The sequence below is a fragment of the Callospermophilus lateralis genome, chromosome 7 (assembly GCF_048772815.1).
Source record: "Callospermophilus lateralis isolate mCalLat2 chromosome 7, mCalLat2.hap1, whole genome shotgun sequence".
In the NCBI taxonomy this organism is placed as follows: Eukaryota; Metazoa; Chordata; class Mammalia; order Rodentia; family Sciuridae; genus Callospermophilus; species Callospermophilus lateralis.
In genome coordinates this window covers 28,780,452-28,801,701 of record NC_135311.1, presented here as the reverse complement: position 1 = coordinate 28,801,701, position 21,250 = coordinate 28,780,452, and the positions used below count along the sequence as shown (strand labels likewise).

Sequence of the window (21,250 nt, the reverse complement as noted above, 5' to 3'; positions counted from 1 at the left end):
GAAAACTCATTTATCAAAGATGGCATGCCAAACCACAATAATGTAAAAATAAGTGTTTATTGTGTACACAGTGTTTCTTAGACCCTGTAAGCTTCATCAGCTATTCCATTTTTAAAACTGCTTTTAACAGCTATCTACCACATTCTGATTTTCTTAAAAGCTTGCTACTTCAGACCCTAATTTCAATAACAAATATTGGCTAGTTAATAAAATAAACCTTGTCTCTCCTGTGTTGATAAACTGGCCTTCAATTTGCTTTAATAAAGTCTTCCCTGAACTTCTGTAATCAACAGCAGTAGCATGTTGCTTTGCTGTCAAAGTAGATTTCATCCCCAAATGGATATCTGTAATGAAAGAATACAAAGATGAAATTGTAAATATTTTTTTAAAAAGTATTCCAAGTTTGGATTGATTGTAAGTGCTTGCACTCCTGACTGCTTTCAGTCTATAACCGGAGGTATTCACTTCTCTCCAGAATCAGATCACACTCACCAATCAGGTCTACTCTCCAGAGAGGACTACTTTTTATGCATAGATGTTCATAAATCTATTTGAAACTGCAGGTATTCTTTCACTAATTCACTTGTTACATGCTTGCTATGTTTTTTATTTTTGGCAATGCTAAGGATCAAACCCAGGGCATTATGTATAGTAGTCAAGTGCTCTACCATTGAGCTACAGCCCCACCCTCCTGTGTTAATATAAAATTCTTTTTGTGTTTTCTTGCAAAAAAAAAAAAAAGACTCTTTTCTGACCATTACTACTAAAGATGCTTATAATGTTATCTAGAAAATATTAATATATAATATTGTTTCATGCAATTTAATTTTTAACATTTTTAGGAACCAAAAATGGGATATTCTGCATTACATGTATAATTTATAGACTTCTTTGAATATATCTTTTTTCCTGAAATAAATTTTAAGATTTTTTTTCCTGACTTACCATTTTTGAAAAGCAGCTGAATATAACTTAGTTGAATATGGTTAAAACAATGAATAGCTAAATATTTGGGAAAACAGAGACATGGACACACTTTATGAACAGCTTTTTAGAAAGATTTAAAATGAAGAATGCTTTTTAAAATCAAGAAAACTAATTTTAGATGTTGACTGAAAAAAATGTTAATTTGAAGTGCTGCTTAAAAACAAAATGTTGACTGACCTATCTGTGGTTAAGGAAAACACCCTATTCTACTTATCATAGTGCTCTCCTCTATGTAGAGATCTGTAAAAAATTAGAAATTCATACAACCAAGACAATATGGTTTGCTATAAAATAAACAGACTAGTGTACTATCTAAGAGTGTCAAATGCTGGGATTCTGAATAAGGAAAATAGGTCTTATAAAGCCTATGCACTTCATTTGGTAGGAAAAGAATAAAGCCATTCTCAAAGACTGCTAATGGTATAAAACTGAGCTTACTGATACAGCAAGCTATGTTATCTAAATTCCCCTGACAATCTTCAGCTCTGTCTCAGTGAAGCATAAAGTCAAAGGTGTGAGGAGGAAGCAGGCCCAGTACTAGGTATAGGAGGGATGAACCCACAAAGTCATACTCATCTGTGGGTGACTTAGAGAAAAACTGAGGTGTCAGCAGGACTGACTCTGTTCATGAATACTCTGAGGCTGCATTAAGATGCTGGAGTGCAAAAAGGATGAACATAAGTGGACTTCCCTTAAAAATGATCTTTTAAAGAACCTATTATATTGGAAACTCTAATGCAGAACTAATAAATTCTGCCAACGAAGTAATATTACAGAATTTCCACTCGGCCACATACACTTCACTTAGCAGGTTCCTATAAATTCCTAAAACTCTTTGTAAATTCTATGAGCCCTTGTCCCAAAATTAACACTTGAAAACTTTGTGAGATCTATCTTAACATCAAATAGACGTGGATGAAATTAAACAGAAGTTTATATATATAAATGTGTTTGTTAATTCTGATTGTCACTAAATGTATGAATGATTACATTGGCACTTTTGTTATAATCATCAGAATACTCAAGTGGGAAGAGTTAAGAGCATACTTTACAAAATTCAAGACTTCAGAGCTGTGACCTGTGTCTGTGATCCTCTAGCCACACAGGCTGCCAGAGGGATCCTTTCCACATGCTTCAGTTGCAGTTCTTTCTGGGCCATGTGTGCCACCTTCCTGGCTATCTTCAGCTCCAGTCTTCAGCTGAGGCTTGGTCACTGCGGGTGAGTCTTCTACAGTCTCTGATACCTCTTGGCCAGACACAGACTTAGCAGAATGACTGCTTCCTGTCAGAGTGCTTTCTCCTGGGATTCCACCAGTTTCTTTTGGCTTTGTATCCAAAATAGGTGATTTATGCTGTAAGGTACCATAGAATCACATTTTAACTATTTAATTAATATAATGTGAAGTTTTAGTAACCAAACATACCAAACAAGTTCTTACTTACAAACGTGGTTTCAGAGCTGAATTCTAATAATATAAATGTTAAGTAAGCCTCACAGACTGGAAGACTGACATTTATAGGAGTCAAGAGAATTGGTCACCAGTATTGCTAACTCTTCTTATCTGATGAGAATCATTCATTCTAAAATATTTACCGAGCATGTATTAAGTTCTAGGTGCTAGAGATACAGTCAGAATAAGATACTGCTCACAAAAACTGTTCTTACTAGAACTTACATTTAGGTTAGGGAGAGAATCAGGCAACAAATTAAAAGTATGATACATTATGAGAAACTAGCTATGTGCTAGAAGTGAGGTAGGACAGTAGACTACAGTTCAAATTTAGATGTTAAGCAGCATGTACAAGGATTGAGGTTAAAGGAACAGTCAGGAGCTCTTGTGGCTAAGATAGTGTTGAGCATGGAAGGAGAACCGATAACCAGTGTGGCTGTGCACGTGGGGCAGGGCAGGGAGGCCCCTATGCCACTGGGGTAACTGGCTTTCCCTTTAAGTGAGAGGGAATGTCACTGAAGAATTTTTGAGACAAGTGGCAGGTAATCATTAACTATAAAAGCTGGAAGGAGCATCCTAGTTTTCTAAATTCATGTAGATATGTATATTTTTATAAAGACCCCTATGGCAAAAGAGATTACAATTTTCTAGTTTCTACTTGGCTTAAAGCTCTCTCAAAGTTTACAACTACAACTTAAACTTTGTAAATAACAGTATCAATTCCTTTCTCAAAGAAATGGAAATGTCCTTTTAAATAACTAATAGCAATCACCATTCTGCAGACCAAAAAAAAAAATGTCTAGCCAGCCACCGAAATCAAAGAGTTGGAAAAGTAAGCCTTTTGATTCCTCCCCAGCCTGTTCTTCCACCAGCCAGGCCTTCAGAGCTCTATTGCCAGTTCCCTAGTGCTCTAAGAGGCCTTCTCTTTGATCTTTCCAAAGGCAGAAATTTCAGTCATGCTCACTTGTTGGTTTCCTATGAATTTTCATATGAACTACCATCTGTCCTAATAAACTACCACTAAATAGTATTTAAGGTAAAAATTAAATCTTATTTATTCTGAGGAAGCTGGACTAACTTATGACCAAAAAAAGGAAGAGAAAGTGACTAATTATATCCCTAATGCTATAATTTATAACAACAAAAGGTAAAAACACTACATCAAAAGCTCTATAAGAAGTATTTATGCCTAATATGAAGGGACAGCAAAATAAACAATCACTGACTTACACTGGGTACCACCTCGGGATGCTCTTGTGCCTCTGTGTCTGGTAAATCAAACGCCCGGAGCACTTCAGGGCTCTTGTTGTCAGTCTGAAATCTCAAGTCAACATCTCTCTCTCTCAAAACATCTCTTCTAAACTCATATGTTTTGTCATAAGGGCCTTTCTCAATGGAGCCAGCTTGGCTCCTATAATAGAAATCTCCATCACCTGCTGCTCCACCAGGATGTCTATAATCAAGTTCCTTCTGCCATCTTCTATCACTTGGATGAAGTGCTCGCGGAGGTTCTCTCTCAGGACCACCTAAATGTCTCAGTACATTAACTGATTTTCCAACACCATAGCAAAAACTCTGTAAGGAAAAGAAATAAATTTTCCTGAGAACCTGATGACTGACTAATGAAGTTATGAGCTATTTTATTCAGGATGCTAACAAAATGATCTAACATTTATAGACATAAACATTCATTTCATGTTTTTATTACAGACCTCTTCTTTGTTACAGGCCAGATTAGCCAATAAAATTTCATGAATCATTCAACATTAAGCAGAAATTTTAATCAACTAGATACATTCTGATTGAATTTGTATCCTACAAGGACAAATTCAGGCCTATAATTTTAAAGAAAGTTCTATTTATCTGATAACTGCTCATGTGTCCATATTCAAATCTGTCACATGACATATGCTGAAAAATATTTAAAATTGTATGTCACTATGTAAACACTCTCTTGTAGGTTTAACATTTACAAATACAAACTCGACACCTAAAATTCAAAAGATTTTGATTTTCATTCCATGGGCAAAACTAGACAGTAGTTTGCAAAGTGTGGCACTTCCTCAGACTTTTTCCAGGGGATCTGTGAAGTCAAAACTTTTCATAATATAAGGACATCATTTGTCTTTTCACTGTTCTCTCATGAATGTACAGTGAAGTCTTCTAGAGGAAATAAAATTGAGATAACTCACAGGATGTGGGCTTGTATTTTTTAAATTTCTCTATTTTATTTCCTAATAAAGGAAATATCAATAAACATAACCCTATAAACAGGAGCTTTTTTCTCATCTTCTGCCTTTAAAAAAACTCAAAAGGAGTCCTGAGAACAAAGAATGTGAAAAATCTCTCTACTAGACCTACACTACTATTTGAAGATAGAAGCAATGAAAGTCAATATAACTTTTCTCAGGGAGCAGGTGAAAGAACAAGGAATGATGCAGCTTTTCTCACCGTTTCAGTTTTAGAAACTAAATTACTACTACAGAATTAATGTCTCCTAACTAAACCACACCTATAACCCAAGGAATCCTATAATCACAAGGAAAAAACAAAACCAAAAGAAACAATTTCAAATTGAATATAGCATAGTAAATTTTGTGTCCTTAGGAATAAGAATTTCCCATGGCACTTCTGAACTCTTTTTTTTTTGGTTCTATGTGATAAATGCATTTTGGGGGACAGTGGCTGAAAATCAACCACCAAAAAAACGAACAGACTGGATGAATGACAAGCAATATTCTTAAACAAGTGCTCTTAGATCCCCCAAACTGTTTTCCAGTACACCCGCTTTTTCCACACTCCTAATTTTGTTGCAAGCCCAATGCTCTTCCTTTCTCAATGCTGCAAAAATTCAGACTGAAATAAGGTGGCTCCCTTTCTCAAAGAGGAAATAATCAATTTCCTATATACTAATTCAGACTTTAAAAAACAAAATCAAAGAGGTTCTTATTCTAAATCACTGCTATGACATTTATAAACCAGAAAACCACTTCCTTGATTAGGGGAATATACATGAAATAGAAATAAATCTGTATTTAAAAATCACCTCTGATACTATTAAGCATGACTTAGCATGATTTACATCAAGGATACCTAATAATTTTATAATTACCTTTTTTTCTGCAAATCCTGTTAAATACCAATAGTGCTAACATACTAACCAGGACAGCCAATGTCATAATTATCAGCACGGGAATCTGAAGTATCACTGGAATTTCCTTCATGAGCGCTTTAATAAATTCACCAGTTCCTTTTCCAATGTGTTTTAATGGCTCTGTCACAAAGTTGGTGAATGTAACTGCCAATGCCTAAAATAAAAGATAAAAGCAATAACTTAACCTTTTCCTCAGAGGAATGAGACACATACAATAAGCCAAAATTTACTGTGTATTAAGGCTGACGTTATGTAAATTAAAATGGCTGTTATATCCCACCTTTTATTTAATATTTATTTTTTGTAGTTGTACACAATAACTATTTATTTTTATGTGGTGCTAATTGAACCTAGGGCCTTGCACGTACAAGGTGAGCGCTCTACCACTGAGCCATAACCCCAGCCCCATATCCCGCCTTTAATGTGAAAATTACTATGTAATTGGAGTTTTATTCAAGAACAAAGGCTTATTAACAAGAATGACTAAAAAATACAAATTTTTATAAATACAAGGGATTTTGACATACTTTGTACAAGTAATCTTTACAAAATATATTCTATACCTTTGTTGGTGGAACCAACCAAATAGGGTTGACTAATAAGATCTCATAGTATTTTTGGCATGGGTCATCCTTATAGGTCCATGAACTTCTAAACCATTCTATTTAGAGAAACAGACAAACACTAAATCACTAAAATAAATGAGCAGTTGCATTCCATTCACAAATATTTTGGTTTTGACCCTTCTTGCCCACCAACCAGTCAATGTTCAATTATTTTAAATTGTAAACAAATACCCTATAATACTCATTTTAATTTTTTCATCTTATATCCAAAATCATATTACAAAATCCATTCAAATTACACAAGTCTTATGGAGACAACCTATTACATGAGTCCCAAAGTCACTAGATTTAAACCTAAAACCCTCTTGAATGTTTTTCTTGTATTAAAGATTCAGTCACAGAAAGCCTTCTCTGGCTTTTCATCATTTTCATTGTGATGTTTAGTATTTTCCTCTCATTCCCAGAAATTCTATTCAAAATAGGGACAAATGAACAAATACCATACCCCAGAGACTTCCAGTCCAATCCATCTTCTCTGCACACACATTGTTTAATGGCTCCATCTTGGCAACATCAGCCTGATGCTGTGCAAAAGCTACCTGAGCAACACCAAAGGGAACCATGAAAGGCTGCTGACAGTGAGTGCTATGCTTCCACACCCAACAAACCTTGGTTCAAGGTGTCTTCAACATTCTAAACCAGACTGTTAAAATTTTCTTAATAGGGAAAAAAAAATGTTATTTTAAAAACAGCCATTTTCAGCTCATGGAAAAGCAGTCTTAATAAGCAAGGATAAAGAACTACAGCGAGTAGGAATGTAGTTCACTGGGATAACACTTGCATAGCATGCTCAAGACCCTGGGTTTGATCCCAAGTACTATAAAATAAAACATTTAAAAAAAAAAGATATCATTGCCTTCTTTGTATGTAAACATGAAGGAAAAAAACTTTATTTAAAAAAAAAACTTTATTTAAAAAGATTGTTTTCCCATGCTTGTAATACCAGTGGCTCAGGAGACTGAGGCAGGAGGATAACAACTTCAAAGCCAGCCTTAGCAACTTAGCGAGGCCCTCCACAACTCAGCAAGACCCTGTCTCTAAATATAATATAATAAAGGGCTGGGCATATGGCTCAGTGGTTGAGTGCCCCTGGGTTCAATCCCTGGTACCAAAAAAAAAAAAAAGATTGTTTTAAAAATTAGTTCAAAAATATTTCATGCCATGTCTGAAAATAAAGCTATCCAAACTAAAAGATTACTTCTCCTGTTCTTTTATATTTCATGATAAAAGATAAAACAGTATTTTACTTTAAGGAATTTGATCATCTGCAAATTTTGTTATCTGTGGGGTGTTACAGACCCAACCCCCCACAGATACCTAGATATAGCTGTAGAACTTTCACAAATCAAAACCCATGGGAAATCACTGAAACAATAATACTAAACCCAACAATCTTTCTTGGTACTTAATTTGTAAATAATTAGTTCTAGATGCTAAAGAAATTAGAACAGTTAAGGCAATATATCACATGATTTGATTAGGCTAATTCACTAGAAGTACCTGTTTACCTGACTGATTCTTCCAGAAAGCTCTAAATTTTCCTCCAGTAATTATGCTATTTAAAAAAAAAAAAAAAAAATTTTTTTTAGTTGAAGATGGATACAATACCTTTATTTTATTTATTTATCTTTATGTGGTGCTGAGGATCGAAGGTGGTGCTTCACAAACAAGATGAGAGCTCTAGGGCTGGGGATGTGGCTCAAGCAGTGGCGCGCTCGCCTGGCATGTGTGGGGCGCTGGGTTCGATCCTCAGCTCCACATAAAAATAAAACAAAGATGTTGTGTTCACCGAAAACTAAAAAATAAAAAAATATTTAAAAATTCTCTCTTTAAAAAAAAAAAAAAAAAAAGATGAGAGCTCTACCACTAAGCCACAACCCCAGCCCGATTATGCTGTTTTGGTAGCCACAGTAGTGGTTCTTTTAAATTTATATAAATAGTATAATTCCAATTTTGAAATATTATTAAAATTTGAAACAGGATTGGAAATACCTGAAAATATTGAGAGGTTATTTTTAATTCACCTTTAATTGTATATACTTATGAATAATTTATCTTTGTATTTTCTAAATTCTCTACCATAAACATTGTGAATACCATTTTTTAATACATATTTTTTTAGTTGTAGTTGGACACAATACCTTTATTTCATTTATTTATTTTTATGTGGTGCTGAGAATCGAACCCAACACCTTGCACGTGCTAGGCAAGTGCTCTACTGCTGAACCACAGCCCCAGCCCCTGAATACTATTTTTATATTCAGAAAATAACCTAACTTTTTACAAATCATGATATTTTGGTATCATTTCTAACAAAGAATAAAAGGATTTACTCCAAATTACCTATATAAGAGTTTTTAAAATATGTTCACCTAATTCTGTGCTGCTTACTTCTCCAGATGCTACCCAATAGTAACTGGGTTATCAAAATCAGGACTTTACTTTTTCTGCACTAACCCATCAAGGACCTTCCAAAAAAATAATAAATGCCTAAGAATTGCCAATATAATTCCTCCCATGGCTGACAAGGTCCAATCATTGCCTTTATTCCACATCTGAGGCAAGACTGCTCAAAGTGAATTATGAATTTACACTGAAAAATGTTTAAATTCTCCGCCTATTTAATACCTTATATAAGTACATCCAATTCCATCCCAAACTCAAGAGAAAACTGATGAAAAAAACACGTTTCAATTGGGTATACCAACGCACACGAGTCCACAGCTCAGTAGCTACTAATACCACGATGCAGAGCAGACACAGAAGTACCTTAAAAAAAGAGGAAGTAGAAATCAGAATCTGCCAAGCTGTCTTCCCCACCAGAAAATGCTAATATCAGTAAAAGCAAAAGACTTGGACTCAAAAATCACAAAATCCTATGTACAATTTTGGTGCTTGTTCATTTTTCTGCAGCATGAGTGGCTAAGTATAGGTACTTCACATAATTACAGTGGCATTTTGAAGGTAATTTTAAAAAGGAAATGTAATTACATCACCCTAAATTCCATCTTACCATCAATACATTATATGGATCCACTCCAAAGGAATCTTCAAATCGCCACTTCCATGTTTCAAAATCATGAAACTTAAAATTAATTAAAATATCACTTAATGCATCATCCAGCGCTCCTGGTTTCCATTCCTCCCCACTGAGAAACTTCTGTATTTCTAATAAGGTTTGTCTCTTAAGGATAATCTCAGCATCATAATGCATGTCGTCTTTGTTTTCATCAGGCTGAATTAAACGTACCAAAAAAAACAAACAATATGAGAATTTTACTATTATATAATATTATTACAGAATATTATTATTACAGTGCAACTTTAAGATGAAAATCAATTTGGAACTAAACTTATAATCAATTTACTTTGATTCCCATCACTGCCAAAAAAAAAACTATAGTGTGCAATATTTCACATATATAAGAAAATAATATCCACTTGTCTGACTCCAAGCCAACAAAAAAACAAAGTTAATATATGTGTAAACTATTTAAAAATTACAGAACTCTATGTAAGAAAAATACTACGAATTTTATTAAAGTGCAGTTGATTCTTGTTACCTGCAGTACTTACGTTCTAAAAAGTCACCTTAAACACTAATCAATAATTAATGAACCACTACTCCTATTAAAAAATACAGGGCTAGGTGCAAACCTGTGGCCAAAACATTTTCATCAACCAATAAAATATGTTATAAAACTTTGTTTTATATGTTTCTGTGAAACCTCTTTTAATAAATACTACTGGATCATTACCACTGAACACAGTCAACACTCTATAACTCACACCTGAAGGAAACCTCTCCAACATTTTCTCTGTAAGGCATATCACAGCCTTCTTGCATTTAGAAACACTAGACAGCATTTGACATTATTTTTGAGAGTACATTTTAAACAACAAAATTAACCCTCCATATAGCCATAAGAAGTGCAAAAATAGAGAGAGAGAATTTTTTTCTTTAATATTTATTTTTCAGTTTTCGGCAGACACAACATCTTTGTTTGTATGTGGTGCTGAGGATTGAACCCGGGCTGCACGCATGCCAGGCGAGCGCGCTACCGCTTGAGCCACATCCCCAGCCCAAGAAGTGCAAAAATAATAGCAAAAAACAGACTACACTAAATATGGGAAGAAAAAAGACAGTGGTTTGCAGTATGAGCGCTAACTTTTGTTGCTTGTCACCTCAGCTGGGAACAAGCATAACAGACTTCTTGCTACTCTGCACATGTCCAAGAATGATCACAAAAACACCTCAAGCACTGATTTGGGGGTCACACATTTTAGTGAATAGGTGAATTAATAAATATGAAATCTGCAAATAATGAGGATTGACTGTCTTATAATTCAGTTTATGACTTTCCATTTGTTGACAATTTCCAGATAGCTTAAAATTTGCAATAGTTAAATAAGATAAATAAAAGGGATCTCAAAAAGTAGAAAAATAATAGATTTCCTTGAATATTTATCACTATATTAATGTGAATTCAGCTTAGCAAAATCACTGTGAACAACATTTTACATTCATTAACCAATTATAATACATACTAGAGTTTGGATGCTAAATGCCTCTCTAAGGGTCCATGTGTGGAGGCTTGGTCTCTGGGGTAACTATAGGGAGAGGGTAGTACCTTTAGGAGGTGGGGCCTAGTGGGAGGAAGTTAGATCACTAGAGATATATCCTTGATGGGGCTTGTGGGACTTGGCCCCTTCCTCTTTCCTTTGCTTTCTGGACATGAGGTGACAGTTTACTTCACCACACTCTCCCGGTCATTATCATCTGGAACATCCACCAGAGCCCCAAATCAATAGATCTATTAGAACCTTCAAAACTATAAGCTAAAATAAATCCTTTTTCTTTATAAGCCAATTATCTTAGATATTTTATAATAAAAACAGAAAGCTAACAATAAGAGAAAATTCCCCTTTCTTTTACAAGAGTAAATACAGATAATAAAAAGTAAATATAAAAAAACCAAATGACATACTATCACAAACCATCAGAAAGTATGAAAAAGCTATCACTAGTTAAGATTAACATTTTTTTTTTAAATTAGTATTTCCAAATCTCTAAATCTTAGGTATTTTTTGGTTCCATTTGTTTTCTCATTCTAGGCTGTTCCATAGGAATGAGAATAGTTGCTCTTACACTTCCAAAATAAGGTATTTAAATTATTCATCTAATATTCTTTCCCTCTTAACCATTCCTGACTAAACCAGGAGGACAGTGTCTGGCAAGTTTGGTTAGTCTGTCCTATGTTGAAACAAGAACCCTACATTTTTAGGTGTCTGCCTGTGACCACTTCTGGTGGTTGGAGATGATGTCCAGGCCAAAATAAAAGTCTATGGAAAATCTAGGGAAAAAAGTCTATGTGCTTGAAATTTAGGCTTGTAAGTGATATAAAAGAATTACAAGTTTTGTTGATGTTTTCAGTCCTCATTATAATTTGAATATAAGATGCGCCCCCAAAACACCTGTGTTAGTGCAGGATTATTAAGAGATATAGTGATTAGATTGTGAGAGCTGTACTCTATAATGCGTGCATCATAGTTTGAATGGACTGAGTGGTAACTGTGGGCAAGTCAGGTGTGGTTGGAGAAGGGAGGTCACTGGGTGCATGCCCTGGAAAGGTTAATCTCCCCAACAGCCCCTTCTCCTGCTTCCCAGCTGCCATGAGCTGGATAGCTTTCCTCTGCAGTGCCCTTCTGCCTCACCTCAGGACCACCAGCTGACCATGAACTGAACCTCTGAAATTGTCAGCACAAATAAATTTTTCCTCAACTAAGATGTTGTTCTCAGTATTTTGGTCACAGCAATGAAAAGTGACATACTCTCCAAAGTAAAAAACAGTGACTCTAAAAACTGAAAATTTCTGGCTGAGTGTGTAGTTCAATGGCAACTCACTTGCCTTGCATGCACAAGGCTTTGCATTCAATCCCCACCACCAAACACAAACAGTAAAAATCCTAACACTACAAATAATATGTGCATGTGTATGATACACAATTCTACAAAGAAATACCTACTACCGTAAATATCAAGGAAAAAAATACTTAAAACAGATTTTTCATTTCCTCAATATATCTTACATTACTTCACTAAGAAAGCAGGGAAATGGCAGAAAACATTAAGTGGGTCGCTCCACCTCTCACCTCAACTGGTGATACAATAGAGCAGAGTTAGGAAATCCTTATGAACTCAAAGAAAAATAAAAGTGGTTCTGCACAGCTTGCATTCCACCAAACGACTACAAAGCAGGAGTATACTTTTAATTTTCTTAACAGCTTCTGAGAAAAGGTGAGTGAGGTCTTTATATTTTATGAAATAAATAACGTGTCTACTATGCTGAATTAGTAGTATCACACCATCAAATACTCACAAGTCCAAGCTTTCCAGCTTCAATTAAAATCTTATTTAAGTATCTCCTAAAGACAGGATTGCTTTGACTTTCATAGTCTTCCCTCTTTTTCTTTTCACACTCATCAATCTGTAATCATACAATAAATTCAGTATTAGCACTAAAATTTAACTTAAGGGTCAAGTTACTAGCCTGGAGATACCATCAAAATCCAAGGAGCTCATTATTTTTATCAAACCTGTATTAATTAGCTGCATTACAGTATAGAGATTGCCTACTTCCTGTGGGCTCTCTTTACAAATGGCAGTAAGCAACAAAGGCAGTTTTTTGCTGCCTTTCAGCAATTTTAAAAGCTGAAGATTAAGGAATAAGGAAGCAGAGCCCTCAAGCACAGTATCTGTACCAATCCACCTCTTTCTAATGTCAAAGAAATGATTTAATGAGAGAGAAGGAAGGAGCAGAGGGAGGAATACATACAAACATATAGATAAAGTGAATGAGTGAGTAGGAGGGGATAAAGAGACACAAAGAAAGAAACAGGATGAAGCCAAATGAAATGAAGGACATAGCAAAAAATTTACTGAATATACTGGTCAGCAAGTGACCATCCCCATCCCCTACTACATGGGATATGAAGGAGACAGAAATCACGGCTTCTCCAGGGTATTCTATACATGTCAACCCTTTAGTACATATTTCTTCATTAGAACGGACTTCTAAATTTAGCTTAACATCACCACAGTGGATAAGTTGCTGAGTGAGGGTAGTGGATATTTTACATTTAACTTTGATAACCAATTTATGTTTTTTAACTGAATGTGGACCATGAGTTCAGTAGCTTCAGTTGATAAACTTAATAACTGATCAACACACACAGAATTAGGCTAGAAATCATGTGGCAGTTTCATCTGCTTTCAAGGCAAGGTTCATAAACCATTTTATTTTTTAGATCTTAACTTGTTTTTTGCTTAACAAAAACTCAATGGAGTTTGGAATATAGCTTAGTGTTTGAATGTCTGCCTAGCATGCACAAGGCCTTGGGTTTGATCCCCAATTCTACAAAACAAAAACAAAAATAATAAGGACAAAGACTTTATCAATGGTATTTTTACAATGTTTGAGACAAACTCACAAACAATGGAATAAAAATTTTCTTTAAAAAGGAATTTGCATTTCTTATAGTGCAACCAAGCTAGCTTACCACACCACAAAACATATCTAAACTGAAGCAAATTTTATCCAAGCACTCCTTCGGCAGCATTCAGAAGAGGCAATATTCACACTTGATAAGAACCACACCAGGTATTTATAGGTCTAAACTGTGATAAATCTGGATCTCAATTAACAAATGCCCCTGTTCTCAAGCTGGAAACGGTACTCTAGCTCCTCCCCGTTCCTTATTTCCCTTTTTCCCTGTTACCAACATTTATCTACTTTACCTCATAAGTTTCACACTTGTCTCATCTCTTCACCCTTGTCAATGTATCACTCTGAGTCTTCAGCAAACCCCCATGATCTCACAACCACCTTCTCCTTCTCCATCTCCATTCCAAGCCCTCTCCACACTGCCAGCTGTTCACTCTGCCTACACAACCACCAGAGGGTGGTTCCCACAGCAAATAATGTTTACATTCAAACTCCTTAACAATCTTTTCTTTTGTATAAACCCCACTTCAAAAATAAAATCAAATAAACACCACTTCAGAAAGAATAGCTACCCTACACTAAATTATAACAAAAAAATTTTTAAATTTTTACTATGAGTAGTTGATTAAATCTATTAATATGTTTGATCAATTCTTGGGCTCACCATTGTTTTTATTCATACCTTTTCTTACTATAGTCAAACTTCTTTAACATTTGTAGTCCATGGGTTATAAATTATTTCAATCTTTTTATGTCTGAAGAAATCTGTATTAGTTTTCTAGGGTTGTCATAACAAAGTATACATATATTTTTCTTTGCATTTCTGAGAGTAACTCTCTCGTTTATAAAATAGTAATAGGCCAGTTTCTACAACTGCTACATCTGCTGTGCATCTACTATGGCCTAGCACTATGACAGGTGAAACAGAATTAAGATGGATAAAATGCATTCCTAGTGCCAACAAGTTTATAGTTTGGTGAAGAAATAATTACAACATTAACACAATAAATGTTATAATAAAAATTCAAAAATACTATTAGAAAAACCAAGACTAAAGGAAAATCTCATACACACAAATTAAAGAGCATTTAAAAAAAAAACATGAGAAACACAGGAAAATAGTGACTTAATAAAAATAATATAAAATTCATGAATAGGAAAAAATCTAACCTTATGAGTTAAAGAATCGAGTCTGCGATAACATTCTGACATTTCATCAGCATATGACAAGTCAGGACTGATGTCCTTTTTTTCTGACATACTATTTTTCATCACCTAAAACCAAGTAGAAAAAGATTTTTGTTTATAATTCAGTTATACAAAAAACCTTCATTTAGTGAAGACTAAAATTTTTACTTCATCATGACTTTGTTCCTCATATTCTTTACTTGTATTGAACTACCAAAAAAGTAAAAGTCTCAAATGTACATACTAAGAACTAAAATCAAATTGGCTTGTTGCTTAATGGGCTTTACAAATTTTTTTTTCAAATTCAAAACAGAAATAAGGTGGGTTTGAAATAATCTTAGATTAAGAGTGTGAGGAAGATATTCTGCATGGCTATTAATCATTGATACCCACCTCTAATGGCTCTGTGCAAAACAGCAATAAAAGGACTATTTCCATCACAGGGCTGATAGGCCACACACACACACACACACACACACACACACGCACGCACACACACACACACGCTTTTTTCATACCTGAGATTTTCTCATTGTTCCTGAAGCAGCATCATAGTTAAGCATGTCCGTAGGGTCAATCCAGTCGTCATCATGAGCATAACCGGTTATCAGCAATAGACATTCACAAAAGAGCAAAGGATACAGCATCTTGTATAAGACTAAAAAAAAACTTGTAAAAAAAGATGTAATAAATATAATTATTTTAAAAGTAAATTGTTTTGTAATAAAAGCTACTTCTTTTTAATGTTTAAGATAACATTTTCTGGGGACTGGGGTTGTGGCTCAGCGGTAGAGCGCTCACCTAGCACATGTGAGATGCTGGATTGGATCCTCAGCACCACATAAAAACAAACAAATAAAATAAAGGTATTGTGTCCAACTACAACTAAAAATATATATTTTTTAAAAAAGATAACATTTTCTGGATAATAACCAAGGAAAGTACAAACATTCTCGTTGGGATAAGAAAATAGATATTTTCCATATGGCCCAGCAGTTCCAGTTCCACTCCTAGTAAATACCCAAGAGAAATGAAAAAAAAAAAAAAAAAAAAAAAGCCACATTTTCAAGATAGCCAAAAAGTGGAAACAACACAAACTTCCAGCAACCTGAATGGGTAAATAAAATGAGGAAGAACCATTTGGTAGAATATTTTTTAGCTATAAAAAGAAATGAAGTACTTCAAAATGATTGAACCTTGAAAATGTCATGCTATATAAAAACCGGTCACAAAACCACATATTATATAATTCCATTTGTACAAAAAGTCCAGAATAGGCAATTACATAGTGACAAAAAGTAGATTAATGGTTGCTTAGTTTTGCAGTGCTGGGGATCCAACTCAGGTGTCACAAGTGCTAGACAATGCTTGACAATATAGCTCTACCACTGAGCTACATCCCCAACCCCAAGAGTAGAAAAATGTGTGCTTAAGGCTGGGCATATGAGGTTATAGAGGAATCAGAAAGAAAGGGTATAAGCAATGAAAAATGTTCTAACATTATGGTGATAGTTGGACATATCTGAATATACTGAAACAACCAACTGAATGGTAGGTTTAGAAGGCTAGAGAACACTTATTCTATGGAATGAAGTGTTGCCCAATTTTAGAATAAAAAATAAAGCCTATTAAATGAGTGAACTTTCCTTGGTTACTATTCAGAAAACGTTATCTTAAACATTAACTTAACTTATAAAGCTCAAAACAGTTGCTAAAAAGTAAACCAAACCTCTCTCCCCAATGTTTTTAAACAAGTGATAAGTATGAAATAACCAGCTTCACCTAAGTCTCTGCATAAACAAATAATTTAAACAGTATCTCCTCTGTTTAATACTTTCCAGTAATCATCAACCACATGTGCCTATAGAACAACTGAAATGTAGCTAGTGTGAATGAAGAACTGAATTTTTCATTTTCATTTTAATTGCCACATTATATTAGACACTGAAGATACAGAACATTTCCATCAGCAAATAAAATTCTATTGGACAGTGTATATATCTGCTCTATGTAAGGTAAGGAACCCCAAGATAAGAAAGGCGTGGGCTCTGGCCATGAACAGCTTATAGACTAGTTATAAAAATAAAAGTAATGCTAGTCTGAATTAAATATGCTCCTTTAAATAAAATAAACAATAAAAAATAAACAGTAAAAAAAAAAAACAATAAAATCTTGTTTATTCTTTTAGCATAAAAAAATGAATGAAATTATCCCTTTGTTGACCTGGTTTTTCCATTAGCACAGGTGTTCTCAACAATGGTTATACACTGGAATCACCTGAGGAGCTTCTAAAACTCCTAATGTTCTAGTCACATTCCAGACTAATTAAATAAGAATCTCTCAGGCTGGAGTCATACAACAAAATAAATTTTGAGACATATTTAAAACCCAAAAAGCGGGCTAGGGATGTAACTCAGTAGGTAGAGTGCTTTCCAAGCAGGCATAAGGCCCTGGGTTCAATCCCTAGCACTAGAAAAACAAAAAATGATATAAAATCCAAAAAGTAAAATTATAAGCCATTTTCACACTAATATTCATTTCAAACCACATAGAAAATAGAATATATGGTTCTTTAAAAATTCTCTATTTTTCATAGGTTTTTAACTCAGAAACAAAAAATAAAATATAAAAATTAAAAATGTTTATAAATTAGAAAAATTTAACAAACATTTCTTAAATAATATGAACAGTGTGCCTGGGTTAGAGGAAGGTAAAAAATGAATAAAAATAAAGGAGACAAGATCTCTTTCTAGAGTTTAAAATCAAGCAGAGGTAAGGCAGGAACAATGGCACACATCTGTAATCCCAGCAGCTGGGGAGGCTGAGGCAGAAGGATTGAGAGTTCAAAGCCAGCCTCAGCAATGGGGAGGTGCTAAACAACTCACTGAGACCCTGTCTCTTAAAAAAAAAGTACAAAATAGGGCTGGGGATGTGGCTCAGTGGTCCAATGCCCCTGAGTTTAATCCCTGGCACACACACTCCCCTCCCCCCAAAATCTAGTAGATGTTTTCATGACTACCCATAAAAAGCCAGGCAAGTATAAGTTATTATAGTCCAGTATAAAGTTCTGAGCCTTAAAGGACTGGGATAATTTTTGCAGAAAAAGATGAAGGCAGAATAGCTTCAGTGAAAACAAGATACAGTAGGGAGCCTGCAGTAATCCTGCAATCCCAGTGACTTGGGAGGCTGTAGCAGGAGGATCACCAAATTCAAGCCTCAGCAACTTAACAAGAATCTGTCTGAAAATAAAAACATTAAAAAAAAAAAAAAAAGGACTGGGGCTGTAGCTCTGTAATAAAGCACCCCTGGGTTCAATCCCCAGTACTATCTACCAAAAAAAAAAAAAAAAAAAAAAAAAGGAAAGCCAGAGGAACACAATAGAATTTGCTGGAAATTCAAGATTCTCTCCTGCCAGAATCCCATGGTCACTAATTTAAGGCTGGAAATTCTTGACAAATATTACAATTCAGCTCATACTTCCCCCCATGAAAGCTGCATCTAAACCCACTGAGGAATTTGTTTAAAAAAAAAAAAAGAGAGAGAGAGAGAGAGAGAGAGACTGATTCAGTAATACTGAGATGGGTTTGAGATTCTGCATTTCTAACAAGCTTCTGGTGATGCCACAGATCAGATGCTGACAAGATCACTGTGAATAGCAAAGTATTCAGCAAAAGTAACCATCCTAAGTTGGTTTAGGATGGCACCTGTGTCCTTCTATGGCTCCTTCCCTGCCTCCATTTTTACAATCTGCCTCAGGTTTTGGTATTAATATAAAAAGTACATACAATTACAATATTACAAGTAGGTAATATTTCGTTGTATCTGGTACATACATTCATTCATTTAATCCTCTATAAAACTCTGGGAAGTATTTGCTACCATCTTCATTTTATAGATTAGGAAAACACATAATTTGCCCAAAGTCACAGGGCTAGTTAAGTTGTCAGGACAAAAATGCTAGTGACCCTAAAAGGGTTTGTTTCTCAGAGAGGTTAAGATCTTGGGGTGGAGTGGAGGAACTGTTGGATCCACATTTCTACATCCCAGAAAACTTTAGGGCCGGCTTTAACAGGAGCCACTAGACTGAAGAGCTACAAGGAAAGCCAGTCACCGAGAGGAAATCTGCACAAGTCTTTAATTTCAAAGAATTTACAGGTGTAATGGGAAAGGCAGGGCCAACTTGGGATATAGTACAGGCAAATTCTGTAATAGCCTAGAAGTATCAAGGCAATTCACTTCGCGTGTGTTTTAGTTCCTTGGACTCAGGGCTCTCAAACTTGAGAAGTTGTCTTTCTAAGAAGTTTCCAAATGACGACGAAGCCAGTCTGGGGACCGCGCTTTCATAATCACTGCCAGAGAAAACTTGAATTGCTCTTCACCACCCATAAACAAGAGTCTTAAAATATTGGCTACAACTAAATCCCAACTATTCTGCAGACAGCGTTGGTTCCAAATATGCTTTAAGCTTCCAGAAAACAAAAAAACCCGACGCCAACAACATCCGCTCGGGTCTCGCTTTGCACTGGCCGGTGCCCTTTGCCTAGGCCGCCCAGCACTCCCGAGCAGCCAGAGAGGGAGATGAGGCACCCCGCTGGCCCGGGAGGTGACAGGCAGGCACTCGCCCAACCGGGCAAACCCGGAGCTCGGAAGTCACCCCCAGGCCCCAGAGGCGCAGCGGAGGGCGAGGACTCCCGCCCCGGGGGATGCCTGCGGCCTTCCGGGCGTCCACGCCGCGAGCCCGCAGGACCCAGCAGGAGGAACCCGCAGCCCCACCGGCCGTACAGACATACCCGACCGCGGGGACTCACGTCCCGGGAATCCTACCTGCCTCTCCAGCTTGACACTACCTGCCAGGCCAGCTAGGGAACGAGGCTAACCTTCCCGGCTGCTAAGGGCTTCCGCGCGCCCCCTCATCGACTCACTCGGCCGGCGACTGGGCGTCCCTCCCGCGCGCGCCGCTGATTGGCCCCGCCGAGGGGGCGGGGCGGGCCTCTGCGCTTTGGTTTTAGGCCAGGACTTGGCTTTTACCTAGTCCCTTCAACAAATGAAATCCTGCATAGAAACCCAATATAGAAAACGGATACGAGGCGTATTTTCTTACTATTAGCTTTTTAAAAAATAAGTTCGAATGTATAACATTTGCAATAAAACAGTAAATCAAGTTTGAAAATATATATATTTTATAATGAGGGATAATAAATGATGATAGTTGTGAGACAAGTGGGAGGTTTGGAAATAAGTTTTGCCTTGAACTGCTGGCCTCACAACCTCCGGAAACTCTCCAAAGAGGAGATGATGAGTTTTGAACAAAAAGTGTGTTAAAATCTGGTATGTGATTCACTACCTTTGCACATTGCTTACTATTATAATTTTCTAAATTAAAATTCACATAAAATTTACCGTCTTGGCCATTTTTAAGAGTACAGTTCAGTGGCACTAAGTATATTCACAGTTAACCCAGCCATCAACACCATCCTTCAGAACTCTTTTCAAATCTTGCAAAACCAACCATGTACCTGTTAAACAATAATTTCCCATTCCTCCCTTTCCCCAAACCCTGGAAACCATCATTCTTTGTCTCTATAAATCTAACTACTCTAGGTATCTCATATAAGTGGAATCATTCAGTGTTTGTCTTTGTGACTATCTTATTTCACTTAGCATAAATGTTCTCAAGATTCAAACCAGGTTGTAACATATCAAAATTTTCTTTTTTTAAGGCTAAATAATATTCTATGCTATGTATATATCACACTTGTATTAGGGTTCTTCAGAGGAACAGAACCAATAGAATGCATATATGAGAGGGAAGTTATTAGACTGGCTTACACAATCAGAGGTTGGATAGTCCCACAATGGCTATTTGCAGTCTGGATAGTCAAGTAAATCAGTAGTTGCTGTTCAGTCCAAAAAGCTCAGAAGCTTCAAAACAAAAGGGACCAAAGATTCAGACTCTAAGGCTGCCTGGAAGCTCCCTAGAGTTCCCAGTGCAAATCCACACTCAAAGGCTGAAAAACCTGGAAACTGATGTCTGTGATGGCAGTAATAAAAAACACAGATGCAAGAAGTGTTAAATGTGCATACAAATGTGAGCTCCACCCCCACCCCAACATCTTCCACCCCGCCTTTTTTTCCTTCCCTCAGGAATCCCAGCCTACTGATGGTACCACCCACATTCAGGGCCGATTTTCCTATTGACTGACCCATATGTTAATCCTCTCTGGAAATACCCTCACAGACAAACCCAGACGTCTACTTTACCAATTTTCCAAAAGTCTTTCAGTCAAGTTCACAACCAAGATTAATAATCACTCAGTTTATCAATTCATCTGCTGATGA

General features: G+C 35.9%; 1 protein-coding gene across 5 annotated transcripts; it reads right to left on the bottom strand.

Annotated features, from left to right (window-relative positions):
* Window positions 1–38: 38 nt before the first annotated feature.
* Clcc1 (chloride channel CLIC like 1) lies at window positions 39–19,832 on the bottom strand. Of its 5 annotated transcripts, none has more exons than XM_076863143.1 (12): window positions 19,736–19,832; window positions 15,430–15,580; window positions 14,894–14,998; window positions 12,599–12,706; window positions 9,232–9,453; window positions 8,847–8,987; window positions 6,664–6,757; window positions 6,156–6,253; window positions 5,600–5,746; window positions 3,669–4,013; window positions 2,035–2,339; window positions 39–344 (listed from the first exon to the last, which is right to left on the bottom strand). In XM_076863143.1, the coding sequence occupies exons 2-11, from the start codon at window positions 15,556–15,558 to the stop codon at window positions 2,082–2,084; spliced, it is 1,647 nt and encodes a 548-aa protein (XP_076719258.1). In that variant the 5' UTR covers window positions 15,559–15,580; window positions 19,736–19,832; the 3' UTR covers window positions 39–344; window positions 2,035–2,081. The 5 variants fall into 5 exon arrangements, with proteins under 5 accessions (XP_076719258.1, XP_076719257.1, XP_076719255.1 ...); XM_076863142.1 differs by having other exon boundaries at window positions 2,066–2,339; XM_076863140.1 differs by having other exon boundaries at window positions 39–2,339.
* Window positions 19,833–21,250: the final 1,418 nt, after the last annotated feature.